The following is a 22472-nucleotide window of genomic DNA, read 5'->3' on the forward strand; positions in this document are numbered from 1 at the left end:
ATAGTAAAAATGAACTGTCTCAATTTTTATTTCAGTGTTGCCGATAAAATTAGAAAAAAATTAGCTTTAATAAAAGATTAATACACTTTTTGTATTCCTTAGACTATGTGTTTCAAATAATAAAATAAAAAAGAAATGCATTTTCTACATGAATAAATATTTTAATTACAGATAGAAGAGGTAACAAAGCCAAAAAATCTAATAAATTGAATACTGTTCCATCATTTACATATATTTTGATCACAGGTTTTAAAGATAAAAAGCTCTTCATTATAATTTCATTAACTCTAAAAGAAATAGGTACATTCCTGTAAAATAAAAAACAGCAACATTAATAAAAGTCATTAAATATAATTTTATATAAATTTGAACTTTATATTTCAGAATGCATATTCATTATACTTTGAAAAATCAGTTATGCAACAAAATTTTACTGAATATATCATAGTTTAAATTGCATGTAAATTGTTTCTTATATATATCTACATAAGAAAATGTTACAATATAAATATTAAGAATTATTTTCTTCAAAACCTCTTTGTTAGATTTAAATATTATTGTGTTTTTTTAAACTAATATTTAATTTTAAAAATTTTATAGGACTAAATTTATTAGGAAATTATTTATCATTTTTAAGTAAACATGAAAAAATGAAGCTTCCATTATTTACCTAATAATTCAAAATTTCTTAGCATAAAATAGTACTTACTTATTATACTTATGAATAAATATTTGATATGTATATTCCCAAAAATATAGTTTCATGGATACAGATGCTATCTGATGAATCAAAATATTTTTAAAAGGCATAAAATTTTCCTAAAAACCAACCTGAGAATTGGCATTACATACTATGGACAGATAAAAAAAATTAATAGAGATTCTAAAAAAATATAATTAGATTTATTACTTCCAAATGAATCATGATTTTAATTTTAAAATAAAAAGTAGTTTTCAAAACAAAATCTCTCAAGCCCAATAACAAATCCACTAAGTACTTCCATTAATCATTTGTCATGGATTTCAATTCAAAATTTTAATCTGTGAAATAAGAATATTAAGCATAAATATTACAATTATTCTTACTAAATAAGAAAATTATTTAACTAAATACAAAATTAAAAAGGAGAAAAATAATAGAATAAGTGATAAAAGTCATGAAATTTTTTTTCTGCACACATTAATTCATTACAATTCTATTTTATTTTTTTTTTTTAATTTAACTTAGTGAAATATAGCATTAGGATGGACAATTTATGAAAAAAAAAACACATTATATTATTTAACAAATAAAAAGACAAATTTCATATATCATAATAATCTTCATAGCAAGAACAAAGATACATGAAAATGTAAATTCAAAATATGTATATATATGTACTCAATCACAAAGTAAAATCCTTTATCCAAAATCAATATAATAAACTTTACACAAAACAAAAATAATATTTGTATTTTTTTAAGGAAAGAAAAGTAGAAAAATTATTACATTAAACCTCAAGATTCCAAAATTACATAGGAAAAAGAAAATATCTAATGGATAGATGAGAAAATACTATATTACAATATAAGGAATAAAAGAATACTTACTTTACAAATACTCTAAGAAACAATTTAATCCCAATCGTCATCTCCGTCATCATCATCACTACTGCTACCACTCTCATCTGCAATGAAACTTCAGCTTGTATACCAAATATAAGATTGATTGTTTAGCAAAACTTTATATGTAGATAGTTTTAAACTCAATTTTTAAAAATTACATCAACTAAGCCCAAACCTATATCATATGTGATTTTTATTTTTAAAATTATATAAAACTTTAACAGCGGAAGTCATAACAAATCAAAACTTTTTTTAATTAACAAAATAAATTTAGCCCTAAAAATAATTTCTCTTTTGATGACCACAATGACTGATTTGTTTTTAAACAAATTTAGATAACTTCTTGTTAAATACTACATCAGAGATAAAGTTTGTTTGTATATTCATTCTAGTACAAAATAATTTTTTCTTTAAAAAAATGAATTAGTGACAACAGGAAGTGTAGTGAGAAAGTGTTGCAAAAATTACATATGCTTTTAGCACCTTAGCCAAAAAAAAAAAAAATAATAATAATAATAATAAATAAATAAATAAATAAATAAATAAATAAATAAAGCATCTCTGTACATGAATACAAATATAAGTAGTGAATTTTCTAAGCATATAATGTTTTCTGTTTCATAATAATGCATAATTTTCATTTAAAAATTTTTTTATTTAATTTTTGAAGTATATTCTTATATTTCAATATTTCTGTATCTGCATAATGTCTTCTACCTCAAAATAAATGATATTTTTTTCAGTTTTGGTGGAAACAAAACTATCTATACCAAAACATTAAATCAACTTTTAAAACATTACCAATAAATATGTAATTGTTTCCTTTCTCGAAATTAACAGATTAGGAACTTATTTACATGCACTTTTTCTTTTCTGAAAATGTTGATTCTAAATCTGCATTAATGCAGCACTGAAATAAAACTACACCATCTGTATATATGATGCAGATTCAAACACCTAACAAATATGTGACTCTGAAACCACTGACGTTTTCACATTTTTTGAAACAGCAAAACAATTAATGAAAAGTTTTGAAAAAAAATTGTTATTTCTTTAAGAATTTTTGAGTACCAGACACGGCAAATTTTTCTGTTAATAAAAAACTAAAATTTACTGAAATTGGACCAAGAAATAATTTATAAATAGATGAGGTCATTCAAAAATGAAAAGAAGCACTGTGAAAAGAAGCATGATCATTGAAAATTTATGCATCATCATACCAAAATTTATGTAATTAACTAGCATAATTACTTATTGCAATTAATTACAATTCAATATAGTACAGTAAAATCCTTTTAATGGTCATTCAAGGGATTGCACCAAGATGACATATTATCGAAAATGATAACAGAATGTGTAAAATATCATAAAGAGGCTTCACTGTATGTGTTTTTAGAGCAGCTCTTCTCCCATGTTCGATATATCTCTTTGGCACACCAAATTCATCCCATATTCTTATTTTCCATTGATACAATATGTGTATTCTTCTTTAACAACGCATAAAAAGTTAAACATATACTTACTAGGCAAAACTTAAATAAATTCTTCAACATATAAAACATTAAAAATTGAAGTTTGAACCTTTTTTGAATCAAACAGTATGACACAGGCATATTTTATATTACCCTTTTAGATAACTAACTATCCCAGTCTTTTAATAAACAGGAATGCCCAATGTTGAAGAAAGAAGAAACAGAAAAGAAAAAAGTAGAGAATTATTAAGCATTATAATAATATGCGTTGGAACCCCTGGATATTTTTCACCAATTTTATTGGTTTTCTTTCTTGGTGTATCTGGTAAACAAGCTTTTATAGCCATGCTTTCAAATTATCATATTCAGTATCAATACAAAATTCAATTATCATTGAATAGTAAATCAGAGGGTGTAGAAGCAAAATGAGCAGAATATTATAATGCAACCTACCAGTGGGTTGAATAGCTTTGCTCCTTTCAAGCAATGCTCTGGCTAGAGCACCAGCAAGGCCATCTTTTTGGGTGGGAGCAGGTGGGGCAGGTCGTGAATCTTCAGAAACCTAATGTTAAATGGTCACTTTTTAGAATCTTTAAAACTAATTAAAATGCATGAGAGTTAATTACAAAACAGAAATTAATAATAAGAAAGTATTCACAAAATTATAAAATATATTTAATCTAAGAATTCTCAAGTTCTACACTTGTTTAATTTAAGCAAACAAACCCAGCTTAAGATAATTTTTTTTTTTAAATTCTGGCCTGTTTGTCATATTTTGTGTATGTTAACATTTTTATGAAAGTATTGAGAAAGGTAAATACCAAATGACCAAATTTTTTATTCATACTTCAAAACATTCAAACCTTTTTTTATACATAATGTAACTTTATAAAATTTTAATACTGCAACATTTTAATACTTAACATTTTAAATTCTTTTTCAATACAAAAAAAAAAGTGCTAGAAAATAAAAGTTTTCAATAAAAGAATTTGATTTATGCAGATCTTATTATTGCCAGGTAGTTTCCAGAAAAAAAAAAAAATTAAGTTCAATAATTTTTATTTCAGATGAAAATGTAATGACAAAATTTCAAAATGGAATAATGAAAGAGTGCACAAAAAATGCACAAAATTAAAAAGAACAAAAAAAAAAAAAAAAAAAAAAAATGACACACAAATGAGAGTAAAATTAAATTTCAAAAATGACTATATTTTAAATACATTAGATGAATAAAAAATACTATCAAGTTTGAAAACTGTATTTTTATTGTTAAATAAAGTAAGACTTTTTCTCCCAAAAGTGTTCAAATTCATAATTCAAAAATTCAATATTTTTACACAATTTTGATTTATTTAACTTCGTTTAAACTCTCACAAAAAATATCTATAACACTTTGCAAAAGTAAGTAGCCCAAAATTATACAGAAATAAATGGCAAATATTAAAAAAGTTTTAAAAAAATAATCCATGTGCAGCAGAATCTTAAGAAAATACTTTTCACAATCATAATGTAGCAGTTGTAAGTAATAATTACTAAATCTAATTAATAATTATTCAATTAACAAAATCACATATATATATATGGTTGCTATTTAATTTGGTTGCTTTAGGACTAGTAAATTTTAATAACATAAACAAAATGATAATGATAATCAAATTTGGGGGGAAATCACCTATGTTTTTTATCATATAAGAAGAAAAAAGAGAAAAAAGAAATAACCTCATATTTTCTATAATGTATTACAAAAATAATGAAAATCCATTAATTACTTTTCATCTGCAATTATTCCTTAAAAGTTTGCTTACAATTTGTTCTTATTTTCAATGTGTTTTTTTGTTTTTTTTAAATTTGAATGACGATGAAAAACTACCTTTCAAAATGTCAAGTCCTTGACTAATTCATTGAAGGGTTTTCTTCAAAACATTTGCTCACAAAAAGCTCACAATTTTTGAAAATTTTACATAGAGGCTTGGAAATTTTTAACTGGTATTGGCTCATTTTAAGAAATTTTCATACCTGTTCATATATTCAACTTTGTCTTTAAACCTCAAATCAATTTTGTTTTTCTAATTTAATTGCAATCCACAGTTGTTTATAGCCGTTCAAACAATTTCAAGCTAGAACAGGCAGAACAAACTGTTTCTTCAATCCATCTCAGACTGCTTAATGCGAACTACATCTCAAGGGGAAAATGACTCCCAGATGTTTCCTTTACAGGTGATCACGATATTCCATGAATATCAATAATTAATGATGGATTGGTCAATTCTCTACTTCAAAACTGATAACATTCAAGGATATCATAAATATATCAGTTTGGGACTATGAGATTTTGATAATATAAACAGAAAGATAAAATTGACACATGATCACATCAAGCAGATTCCATTGTATTTGATTGGATGACTTTTGTTGGAATTCAATAAATTTCAATATTTATAATTAAAAGAAAAATGTTAATTAGCAAATACTTACAGCTTTTAAAACTATTCCTTGCCTAATTTGATTAAGCAAAGCATTTCGAGGATCATCCCCAACAGGTACTGAAGTGTCTCCATCATTTCCATTGATTTCCACATGCTAAAAGTGGCATGATAATTAATAAATACAAAGAATTATTAATCATTATTAGCATAATTTGTATTAATTGTTACCTTATTTGAAAAACACACACAAAAAAAAAACTCAAGCATTACAGATAACTTAATACATTAATATGTATATATAAACATTTTCAAAGAATCTTAATAACAAATTAAAAGTAAAAAAATTTAAATATTTAACATAACTCAACATTAAAATGAAATTATCACAAAGTTAAATTTGCTTTTTGAAGGAATTTGAAAGCTCTGAAGATGACTGCCCCTCAGCTAACAAGAGAAGACTAATTATGATCAAGAAGAGTATATATATATATATATATACAAACCCTTCTTGATCATTATTCTTATTTTCATCTTCTTGATCATAATATATAACATTATGGAGTTTTACATAACCCATAAAGTATTAAACTAAAAGCTGAAAATGTGTATCATTAATTATAAGAAGTAAAAAAAACAATCTACCAGCATAAAATAAAAGCTCAAAGAATGTAAAAAACTGCAACATGTTGTCTATTTAATAAATTATCCCAGGATTCATTTTCAACTGAATATGGAAAAAACACTTTTGGAACAGAAATACAGACAACATTCATGAATAACATGCATATTGCACTAACATGCACTAAACAAAAAAGGCTTGTTCAATGTTAATTATAATAATTCATTATAATGGGTTATAACAATAATTTAATCCTTCTAATCAATTTTTGCATTAATTAAAATTTTAAATCCCATGTAAAAATATATCTTTCTGAGATAAACCATGTAAAAATAGGACTTATTTATCCAACAGGGAATGAAGTTTGACTTCTGGGATGTATGTGCCCATCAGGGTGAAAAGTGGATTTTATTTCCCCGAGATGAAATGAAATCTAATCCCTGTGACGTATATGCCAATTTGGATTCAAAAAGTTAATGCAAAGGTGTGAAAAAAACATTATTCTGTAAAAACCTCTAGCTGCATTTGGAAAATGAAGACTGCTAAAAATGAAAAATGTATATATAGGATTTAAAATAGACTATAATATATAATACACAGGAAAAATACAAAAACAAAAATAAGTATCTTGATTTAGTTTCTTATTTCTAATCCAATCATGACATGATACTCTTAAATCTTCTTGTCAAGAATTGATCTAATACTAAATTGAAACTGTAAATCAATCTCTTTTCAAGTTGTAGTTCAAATATTCAATATTCTATTACGTTAATACACTAGTAAATGCCATTGTATTCATTTCCTTTCATGAAGGAATGAATACATTAGGGCTTTTCAATAAATTATTGTTGAGCGCAAATAAATGAAGATTATATTCAATGAGTAGAAAAACTACAAAGACCTTTCAAAGATAAGAAGTAAAAGTTGATACAAATACTGAAATCTTTCATTATCAAACTAATTTTATATTATTTATTCAAATTAAAACTCTGATCAAGTACAAACTGAATCAATATAATATTTAAAAATTTAGTTGTTATATTGTTTCATATAATATTTAAAAATGTTATATTGTTTCACAAAAAAAAAAAAAAACCTTTTTATTCACATAATATATTTTTATCTTATCTATGTAATGTATAACATCCTACTTGAAATTCTGAAATGATTTGTCTTGTATTTTATGCATCTTATTAAATCACAAATAATATAATTGATTCTGGCAACATACTAAGCTGAATATATTTTGCTATATTTACCAGAAATTTTAGAGTCAACAGCATATTTCAAATTATGATTACCAAATTTAAATTATGCAAATAAATTCTCACTATAAAAATCTGCATACAAACTTTGTGAAAATCTTAAGCTTTTTTTATGTCCTTTGATTTTTTTAAAACTGAATGTTTATAAAGTATGAATTTTCAATATGTTTTATAATTTTTAATATTGATTCAAAACAACTTTTAATTCTTAATGTGATTTTTAACATCTTTCAAATAGCTTACAGTCTCTATTCTTAGTGTGTCTGTTGATTATTTTGCGCTGTACATTCTAATTTTTTTTTTTTTTTCTTTCTGTATTGGACCTTTCCTTTTAAAATAAATCAAGTGCAGACAAAAAGTATTATGTAATTTTAAAGATAAATACTAACATGAAGCTCCTTTCCTTTCTTAATCTGCTCCAAAAGAGCAGATCTATTATCAGTTGGGGGAGGAGGAGGAGGAGGACCATTATTCTGTCGAACATTTCCTGTAGATGCTGTCTTTCCCAATGGCATGCCTGGAGGTGGAGGTGGGGGAGGTGGCGGCGGAGGTGCTGCTGATGACCCAAGAGATGGCATAGGTGGTGGAGGTGGGGGAGGCGGAGGAGCATTATTGAATTTTTGAGGAGGCTGCGAAACAGGTGGTACTGATGGTGGTGGTGGAGGAGGTGGTGGTGCAGCCGATCTTGTAGTTCCACGAGCAGTACTCCGAGGCGTCTGAGGTAAGTCTCTTACAGGTACAGGCGGAGGACTTGCTAGAAAAAATTATATTAAAGATCTTATCAGTTTAAAAAGGCTTTTAATAAAATAAATTATTTTGAATTATTTGTAAAATGAGCTTATTTAGAAACAGGATATTATTTACTCTAAGTCAACAAACATTGTATCTTAAATTTAATCTATTTAAAATTAATCTATTAACTCCAATTAATTAAAAAACAAATTTCAGCAAATCCATTTATATCATTACAATTAAAAACCAAGATTAAACTAACTGTGTGACTTTTTTTTTTATTTACTTGCTTTTAGAAAAATTATTGAGTACTCAGTAAAAAGTCATTTAAAAATTTTTTATAGCTATAAATTAAAAGATTCAGAAGCTCTAGTAAAATATGAAAAAATTATTTTCAATTCCCTGCTTACCTCAAAAATAAATCAAAATTCAAAAAATATATAAATTATGTCACTTTAAATTCAAAATCTGTCTAATATGTGGCTGCCAGTTAAAAATCATTTACAAGTTTATGAACATATATTTACTTCTTAAATAAAGCAAAAAAAAAAAAAAAGTATGTGAGAGAGACAGTGAGAAAGGTATGAATCAGTTTATCAGTAAAAAGGCAATGTAATTGTCCCATAAATAAGGTGCTGGGCTCTAATGAACTATTATGAAACATGAGTGCTAGTTTAATATGGATTAATTAATTGAATCAAAATTATATTTTAAAATTCTTCTTCATGCAACACTGACGGGAATTTTTACAGATTATTTTCCAATAGATTATTTTTTTTTATTTTAAGAAAGAGAAAAAGAAAAGGAAAACTTTTATTGTATTTAACCCTGAGTTCTGAAATATATATTAGGAGAATATTTCCTATGAGAAACTCAAACTGATATGAATGGATAGTATTACTAATTACAAAATACCAAATTAATTCAACTGGTCACACTAGTGCAGAAAGGATGGATTTTTAAGAGCAATTAACAATTAATACTCTGCAAGAATTCCCAAATTTGCTAGATTAATGTTCTAATTTCAAGCTATGCATGAACTACAAGAGGAAACACCTTCAAAATTTTACATTGGTCAAATGACAAGAATGACAATTAAACTAATAACCTTCTCTCTACTTTTTCACAGCATATAAAACAAAGACATTTAATCTGTTATATATGAATCTGATCCCATGCAGCTTAAAAGCATGATCGATCTCAGGAGGAATACACTTTCATAAACACAGGTTTGTCCAATTTCAAACTGAGAATCTATCATAACCCCAAAATCAGCTTAAATTATCAAAACTTCCTCAATATAGATATAAAAGATAATATTTAATTTATTGATAAGTTAATTAAAATTCAAATCATATGTATCAGGCTACAATAATCATAATAAAAAATACACAAATCTTTATAAAACCTTTGAAAAATTAGAAAACAAAGCATTCCAAAAATTATAATTTGGTTCATTTAATATGGTTCAAGACAAAATTCATAAAATACAAAAAGAAAGAATAAAAGTTAAATAAAAAATTAATTATACAAAATCAGAACAGATTAAACATTACATTATCAAAATAAAAAGTTCTAATGATCATTTGAAAAGCTTTGCAGGCTCTTAAAGAAGTTCTGAAACAATTATCAAGGCTTTATAAAAACAAGATTTAATTATACATTTATTATTTTCTCCATGACAGAATAGTCGATTTTAAGGTATTATATATTTAAATTCTAAGCTTCAAATTCATGCAAAAATTTTGTGCAAAGGAAATTTCACTAATTAAATTATCTTGATCCATTTCATAACTCGTTTTTAAAAGTTACTTTTAATTTTAGTTAAAGAACCATTTCATTTTAAGGCTATAGGAGAGCAATTTAAACCTCAAAACTTAATAAAAGGAAGGGAAGAAAGGCAAATTTAAAGAAGAAAATTATTAAAATTTGTATCTTATTTTCAGAAAATATAAATATTATGCTAATAATTTTGATTTTAAATGTCTTTCCTAAATAATAATTTTTAATTTTTTTGAAAAAAATAAATATTACGGAAAAAAAATCATGATAGCTTTGCACAGTAGCTTTAAAGGTTAATTCTGTATATTTAAATAAATAACTTTAGGATAGTTAAACATAATTTGATTCTATTTATAGAAGTCTAATCCTAAAAACTGTGAACTTATGGACTCTAGATACTTACCTTTCATTGCTATCTCTTGTTTAGCTTTCTCAACACCACCATGATTGTTAATAAAATCGTAAATAAAAGTTCTAGTTTCACAGTCATTTAAATCTTTATCGGAAACACCAGCTAAATTAAAGAAATCTTTCAATTCTTGATCAACACTATCAACCTGTTTAAAAAAAAAGATTAATTGTATTTTTTCTTTTAGATTTAGCAATATATATATATATTAAATATGACCTTCAAATATGAACTTACACTAAAACCTTTCTCTGGATGCCATCCAACATGTTGTAAATGCCTGAAAAAAATAAAAATATTTAAAGTGCAATTAAGATAAAAATAATATTCAATGACGAAGGATTACATGTTTAAACATTTTTTTACAAAAAATTTCAGGAAGATAAAATAGTAATAAATAATAATAGAATTAATATTACTTTAGTTAAATAAATAGCAAAAATATTTTAAGCATGTATTAATAAATTTTAATGGATTTTAAAATGATAAGGAAACTTTAAAAGAAAGCTATTTGAGATTTACAAGTTATTTTGAAATTTAAAAACACAATGTTGTTAATATTCAATTCTAAAAATCTTTTAATAAGAAGAAAATGGAATTTTATATATAACTGAAAAATTAATACAAAATCATACAAAAATTTGCAAAATTATACATTAAAAGATTTCTAAAATAAAGTAAAATATCAAAAATTAAAGACTACAAACAATTTCCCTGCATTACTCAGAAAGTATTTCATAGAAAATAAATAATTATAAATTTCAAAATGGAGTTACTTTGATTTCAAAAGCTTGCTAATAAGATGTGTACTTCAGTTCAAACTTGTTTAAGAATTTGAGAATGCATATTGACAAAGCAAAACAGAAACAATTTCTTATTAATTGGTGAAGACATGGAAATGAAAATGTAATATCTTAAATGAGGATATAGAATGTTAACAGGCTAAAGCAATTTTTATGTGTAATATTAAAATAATTCAAAATTTTCTTATTTTTTACATCTATAATATCAAAATAGTATTTATTTTCCAGGTATACTTTTTTTAAATCAAGATTTTTTTTTCTTTTCTTAAATATAAATGCATATGACATTTTCAATTTAATGTAAAAACTAAACACTTACGTAAAATTTGAGGGAGTACCAATATCCTCCTTAGTAAGCTTCTTCTTCCGTCTTTTCTTTTCTGCTTTTTCTTCTTTACCATTAATAAGTGATTGTGAGGATTGAGATTTGGCACCTACAAATTAATCATATGCCAATATTTTAAAAGTTTTGTTTTGTTGGAAATTTAATTATTTAGAACTGAAATTCAAACTTACGGGCTGGCATGATTCCGGCATTTGATGGCTGGATACTCTGTTGAGCTCTTTGCCTTCTTTCTATAACATATATATAATTAAATAATGTATATTCAATAGTTACAGGATAATTATACAAACAAAAAAAATATTCAGAATTCAAAATGTATCCTTGGAAAAGAAACAATACAGCTTATAATTTCAAGCCATAATTGGATAATAAAAAGAAGATCCGAGTCAGTATTCTATTCTGAAAATTATATTATTTAGTTTCAGTATTATGATACCATGTATATTAAAGCTTACTGATTTTCTTGTTAATAACTTCTGTAGGCTACCTCATTACAAATACTTATTAACTGTTTTTTAATCCTATCTGAAGTTTATATATCAGTGATCTTCATTTTATCATTAAAGTTTTTTCAGTTTCTATCTAGAGATGCTATAGATGAAAAATTCTAATGCCTGTCATTCAATTCTGGAACTATTAAAACTGTCATTATTCACCATAAACTTATTATTAATATTAATAATTGTACAGAATGCTTGCATACAAGGTGTTTAGTAAAAATGAGAATAAATATAGAGAAAATCATTTGCATTGAATTAGAATTTTAAAAATTTATACAATCTTTGACATTTCTACAACAGTGCTAACATAATACAATAACTGCTGACAATCTTTTTTTTTCCCCCTTATTTTTTTGTAAAAATTGTTCTCCACATCAAAAAGAAATTTTTAACTAAACAAAAAAACTGCCTTATACATCTGCTTAATTACACATCACAAAACACACACAAAGAAATTTCATAAATATTACTAACTCCCTAATAATTATTTGCTGTAAATTTTTATTAATTCATGGCAGTTAATTTTCGAATATGTAAAAAATATCGAACATTTAACAATAGATGACAAACAAATATTTGTTGAGTATACTGTATTTTGTATCTAATTTATATTCATAAAATCCTGCAATTTAGTACCTTAAAATAAGCAAAAATTACCAAAACAATAAAACATTCAACCGATGAATTCATTCTCAGATGAAACATTCAACAAAACTAAAAAAATTTTGTGTACCTCTAATCATGTTTGTGATTCAACATGTGACTGTTAAGTAGTCATAATAGAAATTTAGATTTATGAAACATTAAATTCTCTTTATATAAAACTTCTCTATATAACAAAAAATTTAATAGAAAATTATAATTCTTCATATTTTAACTCAGCAAAGTTTTATTATTTTCAGATAAAACTGCAAATAGCAAAAAAAAAGACAAAAAATATAGTAATTTTAAATGAATTATACATTTTTGCTTTATGTAAATTGTATTTTCATAACATTTTCAAGTAATTTAAGAATATGAAAAAGTCTAATATTTATTTTATTTTAAAAGAACATAATTTAAGAAGGAGCATAATAGATTTTCTAATAACTCAGCTAAAACATATTTTTAATATCAATATAAAAACAGAATATATAAAAAAAATGTATACATAAAAGATATAGAATAAATATTCATTATATAACATTACTATATAAAATAAAGATACAAAAAATATAATAAATACATTAATTTTTACTTATATTTGATGTTAAGACTACAATTTATCGAGTAATATTATTCTGCTTTTAATAGTAAATGCCTCATTTGCTTGAAATTTTCAAAATTATTATTACAGTCAGCAACAAATTGGCAGAAAAAATATTATTATGCTCCATTAAATGATACTGCATGAAATCCTACATCACTTGAAAATATATACATCACTTGAATATATATACATTGTCATTCTTTTCAAATGACAAGAAAAATACATTTAAAAATGGAAAAAAAGTATAAATCTCGGAAAATCGCTTACATAGGTAAACTCAGGAGAAAATAATGTAAACATTTCACAAAAGCATTTTTATTTCACTTTTATTTATTAAAAATCAAGTAATATTAGCATAAATTAATTTATAAGTATAAATCAATTACTAACTTTATTCTGCTTTTTCACTGATTAGATGAAAGGTAATTAAAATAATCTGTAATACATTTTTTTCAGATTGATTATATTTTATAATTATAAAATTACCCAAAAATCAATAAATGTTTATGAATTCAAATTTCAATAACTATTAACTTAAAATGTAATAGCATTTTACTTTCTCATATACATGATATAGAAAAAATTGAGTAATTATTACGTCATTAACACCCAACTTGTAGATTTTTCTATAAATTTTTCATAAAGTCTGTTCAGGAGAAATCTGTCTTTTTGGTTGTACAAATATAAGTAAAAATGGTAACTACAAAATGAATAGAGCTAGAGAGATAAAATTTGATACCCAGATTTAACATCTATCAAAATTTGAGTGAAATTCATCAAAAGGTTGATCTTCAATCAGTATTTACTTTCAAAAATTTATAAATGCATTAACTCAAAAACACAATGACTTAAATATATCAAATTTGATATGGAATTTTGTGATTACAAAAGTATAGTTCTGTATAAAATTTTTCTTTCAATCAGTTGGCAAAAACGTGTCTAAAACACAAATTCGATTTTCAGATGCTGTTAACCGCATGCCAGGGATTAATCGCCCATAAATGTGGCAAAAGTGACATGACAGATTCAGTAAAAATGCAAAATTCACACCATAGAGTATTATTTTGTAATTACTGTACAATAATGCCATGCAAGGTATTCTCTGAGATAATACCTTTATTAGAGAGTATACAAGCAAATTTTGAGAAGATCACTCCCATTGACTTAAACTGCCCTAAAACCGACTTGTTGTAACAATATTATTTGAAATGGAAGTTTAAATTATCAGTTGCAGTGCAAATAGAAGGGAGCTTGAAAATTCATAAATATAAATTTGACAATTTGAGCATATTAAATACACATTGTGAATTGGAATTCTATGAAAACCAGGTTAGAATATAAGCAATAGAAAAACTTTAAAAACAAAAACATAAAATGAAACAATGCAATATTTAATAAGAATTTAGTTTTGCATTCTCTTACTGGGTATTCTTACACATAAAAAATTTTTCAACTTCATAATCTTTTTCAATAGCATTAAAAGTCACAGAATCAAAAAGTTCATCAGTCACTTGATCATTTTCTTTTAGCTTTCTATGTATAGTTAACTTCAGCTATCAATAACCATATATATTTGAAACTTACGTCTTTTCCTCTCATCTCTCATCACAAGCCGTTTCTGAACTGCAGCTTTGAAGTTCTGAGCTTCATCATTATCAGCAAAATTTAAACCAGCCATACAATTCTGGAAAGATAACAAATCATAGGTTTCACTTTCTATACATATTTAGAAAAAGGCATAGTGTTTTTTTTTTTTTTTTTTTTTTAAATATCTAATCATTAACACAGAGAAATAATTTTCACAAAGATAAGTGATAACTCCCTATCTGATAAAATCTAAAAATGTTATGGAAAAAGAAACCATGAATTATTTTTAAAAAACAATAAATGTTATTTAAAACAGACCACTAGATTTTTGTTATATGAAGTACAGAGAAGCATTATTGAGAGGAACATTGGTTGGGGTGGGGATGAGGGGGGAATAGAAGTATAACCTAATGAAATTTCATAATCCATTAAAAAATACTGATTAATGACCAATGAAATTAATGCAAGTCACAATAGGATTGAATCTTACATTATAATAATTAAAACATACCCAACAATGAAGAGAAAGTGCTTTCATATATCAAACAATTTCCAACAATTTAATTTTATACAAAAGTGATAAAAAAATAAATAATGCAAAATGAGATCATCCATTAAAAACACTAAGTAAATATTGCAAGTAATAATTTACCTTTAAAATAGGTTATAATTTTTTCTGTTTCTCAATTAATTAAGCTATTGGATACGGCTTAAAAAGCAATATATGAATTCTGTAAAAAATGTATAAGCTTTCAAAATAGCTTTTGCACTAAACATTTCCAATAAATGATATCTTTCTCCAACACCATTTTTTTAAATTCTAAGCAATGAAATACATTTTCTCAAATACAGTTTAACTCAAACAAATAAAGCAATATAATTAGTGAAAATACCTAATCATTTTATGAATTATATACATCATAAATCACATTTAAATTAAAGGTAAAGGATCATATTGACAAGGTAGTTAAATCCCCATTTTTGATTAATTCATGTTCAGTGTTTTTAATTCTTTGTGTTAAGATAAATTCAGGCACTAATGCACTAAATTAAAAAATAGTCACTTTGGAGAACTGGCAATGAAAATTAATCTAATTATGTGATCTTTCTTTCATATTATATATATATATATATATATATATATATATATATATATATATATATATATATATATATATATATATATATATATATATATATTGGGAATTTTAAAAGGGAAATAATTGTTTGTTTTCATTGTCTCAAATTCCTTTCAATAAATGAGAAAAAATTAAATTTAGAAATTAATTTCTTCAAAAGTTCTAGTTAGTATTTTGCCATAAACAGAAATTTTAATGAATCATTTTATATAAATCAGTTTACAGTCAATATTCATTTTAACCACGCTTAAGCAAATATTGTTGCATTTTGTATAACAGATACTTACATCAGCTTCGAAAACATGGAAAAAAGTACATGCTGGTTTGTATACAAATGGGTTATACAGCTCTTGCTCCCAAACCCATGAACATTTCTAAAATTAAAATTTATAAAAATTAACATTTCAAAGGGTGAAAATATAGATTGCATTTTCCTTATAAAGGTATTATCAATAAAACTAACTTTGATTAAGCAAAATCAATTTAAAAAAAATATATCTTACATCCATATCAAAAAGTTTAATGAAGTAAGAACGTCGATCACAGTCTTTGACAAAACAAATCACCCCACATTGCTTCTTAATCCAAGAAGAATGGTATGGTTCTTCAGTTAAATACAACTGTACGACAGTTGTAGCAAGTGTCTAAAAAGAGAGTTTAAAAGATGTAATTTTATTCTAATTTGTCCTAAATGCATACATATACACATAATTAAAATATATACATATTTACAGAAAATATATTATTAAAAAGATAATGAATTTATGTCAGAGATACATTAATGTTTTAAAAGCATAAAAATATTTCATTCCTAAAAATGCAATGACAAAATAAGAATAAAAGCAGATTTTCATACAAAGTTTGTTATATTTTGGTTAGGACTAGTTTTAAAGTTAATTTACAACAATTTGGGAACAAAACATCTTAACAATTCCTTTATATTAAGATATTTTGTCCTTATATTTAAAAATAGTTATAAATTTTTCATTATATTATTGCTTATCCTTAAAGTTTATTTTTGTCTTTCCTTTTTCTAATTGTTATTATTCAAAATAAATTTCATACTATAATGGATCACATATTTCTATCATTAAAACAATTAGATTGATTATAAGCATTTAATTTTTTATTATTTGTTATCACATATTAACTACATTCAACAAAGCACCATATAAATACAGATATGTCATTTCCATTCAGATACATTTTATGAATATTTATAACTACTCTCTAATGGAATCTGAATGGGGGAAAAGCATTATTGATGATAATAATATTTAAATTATTCTAGATTTTTAATTAATGTGCCTAGTTAATACATCATGAAAATAATTAAATTTAGTTTTATATACAATTCTTTCAGAAGAAGTTTTTATATCAGGAAATATATGCAGTAGTATCAGAAAAGTAATTTAACTTCAAACTCACAGATTCTCATCAAACATATGATTATAAAGCAAGCAGAAACCAACGTGAAATTTAAAGAATAACAGCAACACAATAATTTACTGCATTTATGAAAATAAATATTGATTAGAGAAGTTTAAAAAAAATCTTTTGTGGAAATAATGGTTTAATGATTTTTATCCAGAAAATTAGCTGATAATCAAAAGATGGACTTCAGATGAGGTTGTATTATTAAATGTAATTGGAAGAGATAGAAAAAAGAATACTTCCAAAAACATGATTTTTTTTTTTTTTTCTATCCATGTTTACTTTACTTATGGTGTAGTCTATACAAAATTATATCATTAAATACAGATTCTTAAGTCTTACATATTTACAAGAATAAATGTTTATATATATTGCATAATGATAAATTGGTTTTCCAGAAATTGATCAAAATCTTATAAATTTGTAAAAAAAAAAAAAAAAAATGTGGGATTTGTGTAGAATTGTGGATAAAAATTCACCAAGCCTTGGATAAGAATTGCATAATTTACTTGAAGTTACACTCACACAATAATTAAAGCTATATGTTTAAAAAAATTCAAATTCATTCACTTCCCTAACTTATAGTACCTAATATCATTAAAACAACAAATAACCAATGTTAAACAAAAATTTTACAAATTGAAAATTAAAGTTTTATTATCAAACATTTTAAAATTTAAATATGTGCAAAATAAAAAGTAGGCTAAATGTTATTAAACAAAATAGAATTTAAATTATTAAAATATTGGTGAAACTGAAACCCCCAAATTGAAAATGGTTTTAAAGAATGAGATTTTTTTTAAATACATAATTAAATAATTAACAAAAATGCTAGCTATAATTTATGTAACCACAAAATTGATTCAAAATAAATTACATTTGATTAAAATCTAAAAATATTACAAAATAAATCGCTTTGGTACAACACAGTCAAAAAGGCTTAGAAATAAGAAAACTGTCAACAAGAAAATAAACATTTAATTTGAATTTTATAAAAAAAAGTATAAAAAAAGATATTAAATGCTACAATTTTACTATAGATATTTTGAACTTCTGTAATATAAATAAATTTACAATTTAATGATAAAAAAAATTCATTCACAATTACAAAGCTTTAATTAATAATTAAAATAGAAATTTAAAATATTTTTAACCTAAACAATACTTTTTTATACATTAAAGCATGAAAAAGTTTGGTACTCATGTATTAACCATGTGTCAATGATAAATTGCAAAAAATGTTAAAAATTCCATGTTTATTTTAATCAGTGACCTATTGTAAAAAATAATCGCCAAAAATGTCATGCTAGTCATAGATAAAATTTGAATAAATAAACTAACAGCATGTAGTTAATACACAAGTACCAAAATGTTAATTCCTAAAAATTAATTATTTAAAAACTTTTTAAAAAAAGTAGTTAATTGAAATTATACTGTGCATGGCTTTCCCAGTGCACTGAACACTTTCTGATTTTCCTCTTCTGTAATGAGAGATGAAGGCACATTTTGTACTGCTTTGGATTCTGATGTCATTCTGGGTTTCATCAGTTCCTACAACGATAAATTTCAAAGAGTTTATAAATATATCCTATAAAAGATATTTGATGACTTTATATATATATAAACAAATCGTAGCATTTACTTGGTACAATTTGAATTTAAATTAACAAAACATATATTATTCAAGTTAAGAAATAGTACACAAAACAGTACAGAAATATAGGCTACAGCTTCAAAAGTAAGATATGATATAATAATTTTCAAAATTTTTTAATAATGAATAAGATAATTCTCAAAAATTTTTATGGATAAGGCAGATGCTGCTCCCATTTTATTCTATATATTTGCACAATTCAGTGAAAATATTTCAATTTTGCCCAGTTTCCAAAAATGCTACATTAGAATTTTTCTCTCCAGGATTATGAACTAAAAGTTTCATGATGTCTGGAACAAAAATTCTGCATATTCAGATCTCCCTCCCCCTATTTTAACCTTAAAAAACATAGTGTTGACTTTACTAATTACAGGAATCTAAAAACTTAAGCAATGTAGTAAAAAATAGATATATTCACTTTTCAAACATAAAATGCAGCAATATAAAGTAAAGATATGGTACCTAGATCATTTAAAATAGACATAATAATGATACTTACCAATTTAATATAATATTACACCACTTTGACTAATAACAGAAATTGAAATCAACTAATTTTATCTTTATTGTGTGAAACAAACTGAGAAATGATATACATTAGCAACTATATCAACGATCAAACAAAATGGCTACGCTAGCATTTACTTCACTAGTGTGTCCAAGTAACCAAATTGGTATATATATATTGGTATCCTTCAGAGAAATAGCAAAAACAATAAAAATAGCTGTTTCTAAACTGCTTTCCATCCTACTATGTCTCATAATTTTAAGTGTCTGATAATTACCTTGATAACCAGCAAGAAAAACTGAAAAAATATAAACAATCACTAAAGATTATGAATTTATTTCAATTACTTGAATATGAAAAAATACTTTCTTATTTCTGTGATATAATATGGATTTTTAAAATATTTTGTGACTACTAACTATAATTCAAAAATTAAGATAAATTTTCAGCAATGAATTTTATTATTTTCCCACATAAAAGCTGACATTTACAGTTCTAAAAATTTGAATCTCGGACAATGCAAATCTTGAAACAAATTTAATAATAATTTTTAGCTCCTAAGTTTCTTTTCATTAATACCTCAAAACTTCCTTTTTCATTTAATTTTACCCTTTCGCAATGGGTGTATCATATATGCGTCATCTACAAACATCTTTGATAGGCAGGGCATACGACATGTGCATTTCTGGAAATTGAACTCAAAGGACGGTGACATATATGTGCATTCTACACTGGAACACTTTTTAAACAATACTAGATGGTTTTCTGTATCCATAAATATAGTTTTAGTACCCTGACATAATTTTCTCATATTCAGCCTGACATTGGTATTTTACTCATCAGCTGTTACAGGGGAAAAGGTAAGAGTAATGTAGCTAGATTGTGTAACTTTTCACATAGAATCATTCCCGTTTCTGGTCTCCCTCTCAATTTTTCTTTTTTAGCTATTACTGTGAAAACTGTAATTAGTTTTTTTAGGGGGGTTCAGTGTCAGTTCTGTTGTATTTTGTGTAGCATCTGGATACATTTTGTGCCCTTCTATTACAGAAAGCCTTGGTTTTGATTTATTATAGCAAGAAAACGCAGTCAGAGGAAGAATGTGCTTGTATTATAAATGAACTAATAATCTAAAAATGCAGCAACAATTACAACATTAGGACAAACTTTATTTTTTATGATTTTTTTTTTTAAGTTAGGCTTAGCAATGCATAAACCCCATCTAGGGGGAAGATTCCTTTCACTTCCAGGATAGAGGCTTTCCATCCCAAAAAAAGCTAAAGTTTTCCTTCATATTTTAACAAATTACTTATGAGGTCAACACATCACAGCCAAGATTAATAAAGATTTAAGAAAATAAATATTTTTTTAAGTTTTATAGAATATTTTCAACACTCTAAATTTACGCACATTAAATTAGCAGAAAAAATATACTCCGCATATTGATTTAAGCTAATATTACTTGCAAAAGAATTGCAAAGAGTTTACACAACATCAACATTTTAAATAAATATATATTTAAACTAATTTGTTATTTCTAAATATAGTTTCAAGAATTGCGATACCTAATAATAAGCCACTTATATGTAAATCACCACATAAGAAATTTAAATATTTTAATCAATACAAAAGAAAAATTAAAGTCTTGACTACAATCTCACAATTGTCATTGTTAATAAATTAAATATATTTCAAGGCAACTTCCATTTATAAACATAAAACAGAAAAACAAATTAATAATTTTGTTTAAAATAACAAGCATAAAATTAAGATATATACACAATTAGATTACAAAATTATATTATAAGGGTGACTAAAAGATTTCCTTTATTTTTAAACTAATGAATTATTCTGAAGCAGTAAGATTTGCATATATCACTCAAAACAAACAATTGATTTGAAGAAAAAACAAGGGGGGCTAGATTGTAAACTTCATGCCAAAATGTTTTTACAAATACAATAAAGCACTAAATTATAGTTAAAAGAATTGATATGTGTATTTATTATATAAATATAAATTAATTTTTGAAACAATCTAAAATTGAAGAAAATGCCATTAATGTTATTTCTTTTTATATAATTGATGAAATACAAAAAAAAAATACAATTATTGAATTGATTTTTAATATAAAAATTAGAAATCGAAAATTACTCTTAATTTTATATCACTTCTACATTTCTAAAATTTAAACTTAACATTCATACAAAAAAAAAAAAATTTCTTACAGTGCTGAATTCAACATATTTACATTACAGCAATAAAGAAATCAGAAGGGTTATTTACGACTATACAAAATATATCGATAAGGTTGCTAGTCACACATCAGAGATAAAATAAAAGTAATATGCAAAACCATCTTAGGTAAAAGAACAAAATAGGTTTAAAAAAATATTACGAGTAATTATATATAAAAATCCTTCTACAATTTAAAGGCGTAGGTTTTTCTCGCATAAATGAAGATTTCAGTAAGCAAAACATATGCCAGTACCAATACTGATAACTAGAGCAGAACAAGGACTTATTGTGTCTTATCACACATATCAATTCTTTATCACCATCTATTCGCTAAGAAACAGATTAAGAATTTTAGTACATATCTTAAGCGCTGTAATTTTATTGGAAGGCAAAGATGAAAATTCAATTTCATATAACATAGAGAAAAAATTTTATACGCCCACAAATTTGGGGTTCATTGACAGGAATGGAATTTGAAAATGCTTTCCCACATAATCATTAGAAAACTATACGTGCCGCTACAAAAATTCATAAATTCAATATTATTCAATTACAAAAACAATTTTCCAATATTACCTCGATTTAAATTCAGTTTTGCCGTACTTATCCAAATTCTTGTTGTACACAAACTAAATAGAAAACAAAACGAAAATATTGCTTCAAGTACTGCCAGATTTCTTTATGCAATCATAATTAGATAAAATCATTT

General features: G+C 24.7%; 1 protein-coding gene across 4 annotated transcripts; it reads right to left on the reverse strand.

Moving 5' to 3' along the window:
• Window positions 1–140: 140 nt before the first annotated feature.
• LOC129957537 (actin nucleation-promoting factor WASL-like) lies at window positions 141–22472 on the reverse strand. Of its 4 annotated transcripts, none has more exons than XM_056069888.1 (14): window positions 22340–22472; window positions 18803–18919; window positions 16438–16578; window positions 16222–16308; window positions 14793–14892; window positions 11630–11689; window positions 11433–11547; window positions 10548–10590; window positions 10305–10458; window positions 7777–8141; window positions 5553–5657; window positions 3531–3639; window positions 1591–1667; window positions 141–308 (listed from the first exon to the last, which is right to left on the reverse strand). In XM_056069888.1, the coding sequence occupies exons 2-13, from the start codon at window positions 18911–18913 to the stop codon at window positions 1615–1617; spliced, it is 1443 nt and encodes a 480-aa protein (XP_055925863.1). In that variant the 5' UTR covers window positions 18914–18919; window positions 22340–22472; the 3' UTR covers window positions 141–308; window positions 1591–1614. The 4 variants fall into 4 exon arrangements, with proteins under 4 accessions (XP_055925863.1, XP_055925861.1, XP_055925864.1 ...); XM_056069886.1 differs by lacking the exon at window positions 22340–22472 and adding an exon at window positions 21924–22062; XM_056069889.1 differs by lacking the exon at window positions 22340–22472 and adding an exon at window positions 21952–22031.

This window comes from Argiope bruennichi, chromosome 11 (assembly GCF_947563725.1).
Source record: "Argiope bruennichi chromosome 11, qqArgBrue1.1, whole genome shotgun sequence".
Taxonomy (NCBI): Eukaryota; Metazoa; Arthropoda; class Arachnida; order Araneae; family Araneidae; genus Argiope; species Argiope bruennichi.

Bases quoted from the DNA above. Each gene is read 5' to 3' on its own strand.
- LOC129957537 (XM_056069888.1), bottom strand. From the start codon at position 18,913: ATGAAACCCAGAATGACATCAGAATCCAAAGCAGTACAAAATGTGCCT. The intron at 10,591-11,432 runs GTAAGTGTTTAG...TATTTTTTTCAG, and splicing joins GGTACTCCCTCAAATTTTAC to GCATTTACAACATGTTGGAT. The intron at 1,668-3,530 runs GTAGGTTGCATT...GTTTCATTGCAG, and splicing joins CAAAGCTATTCAACCCACTG to ATGAGAGTGGTAGCAGTAGT.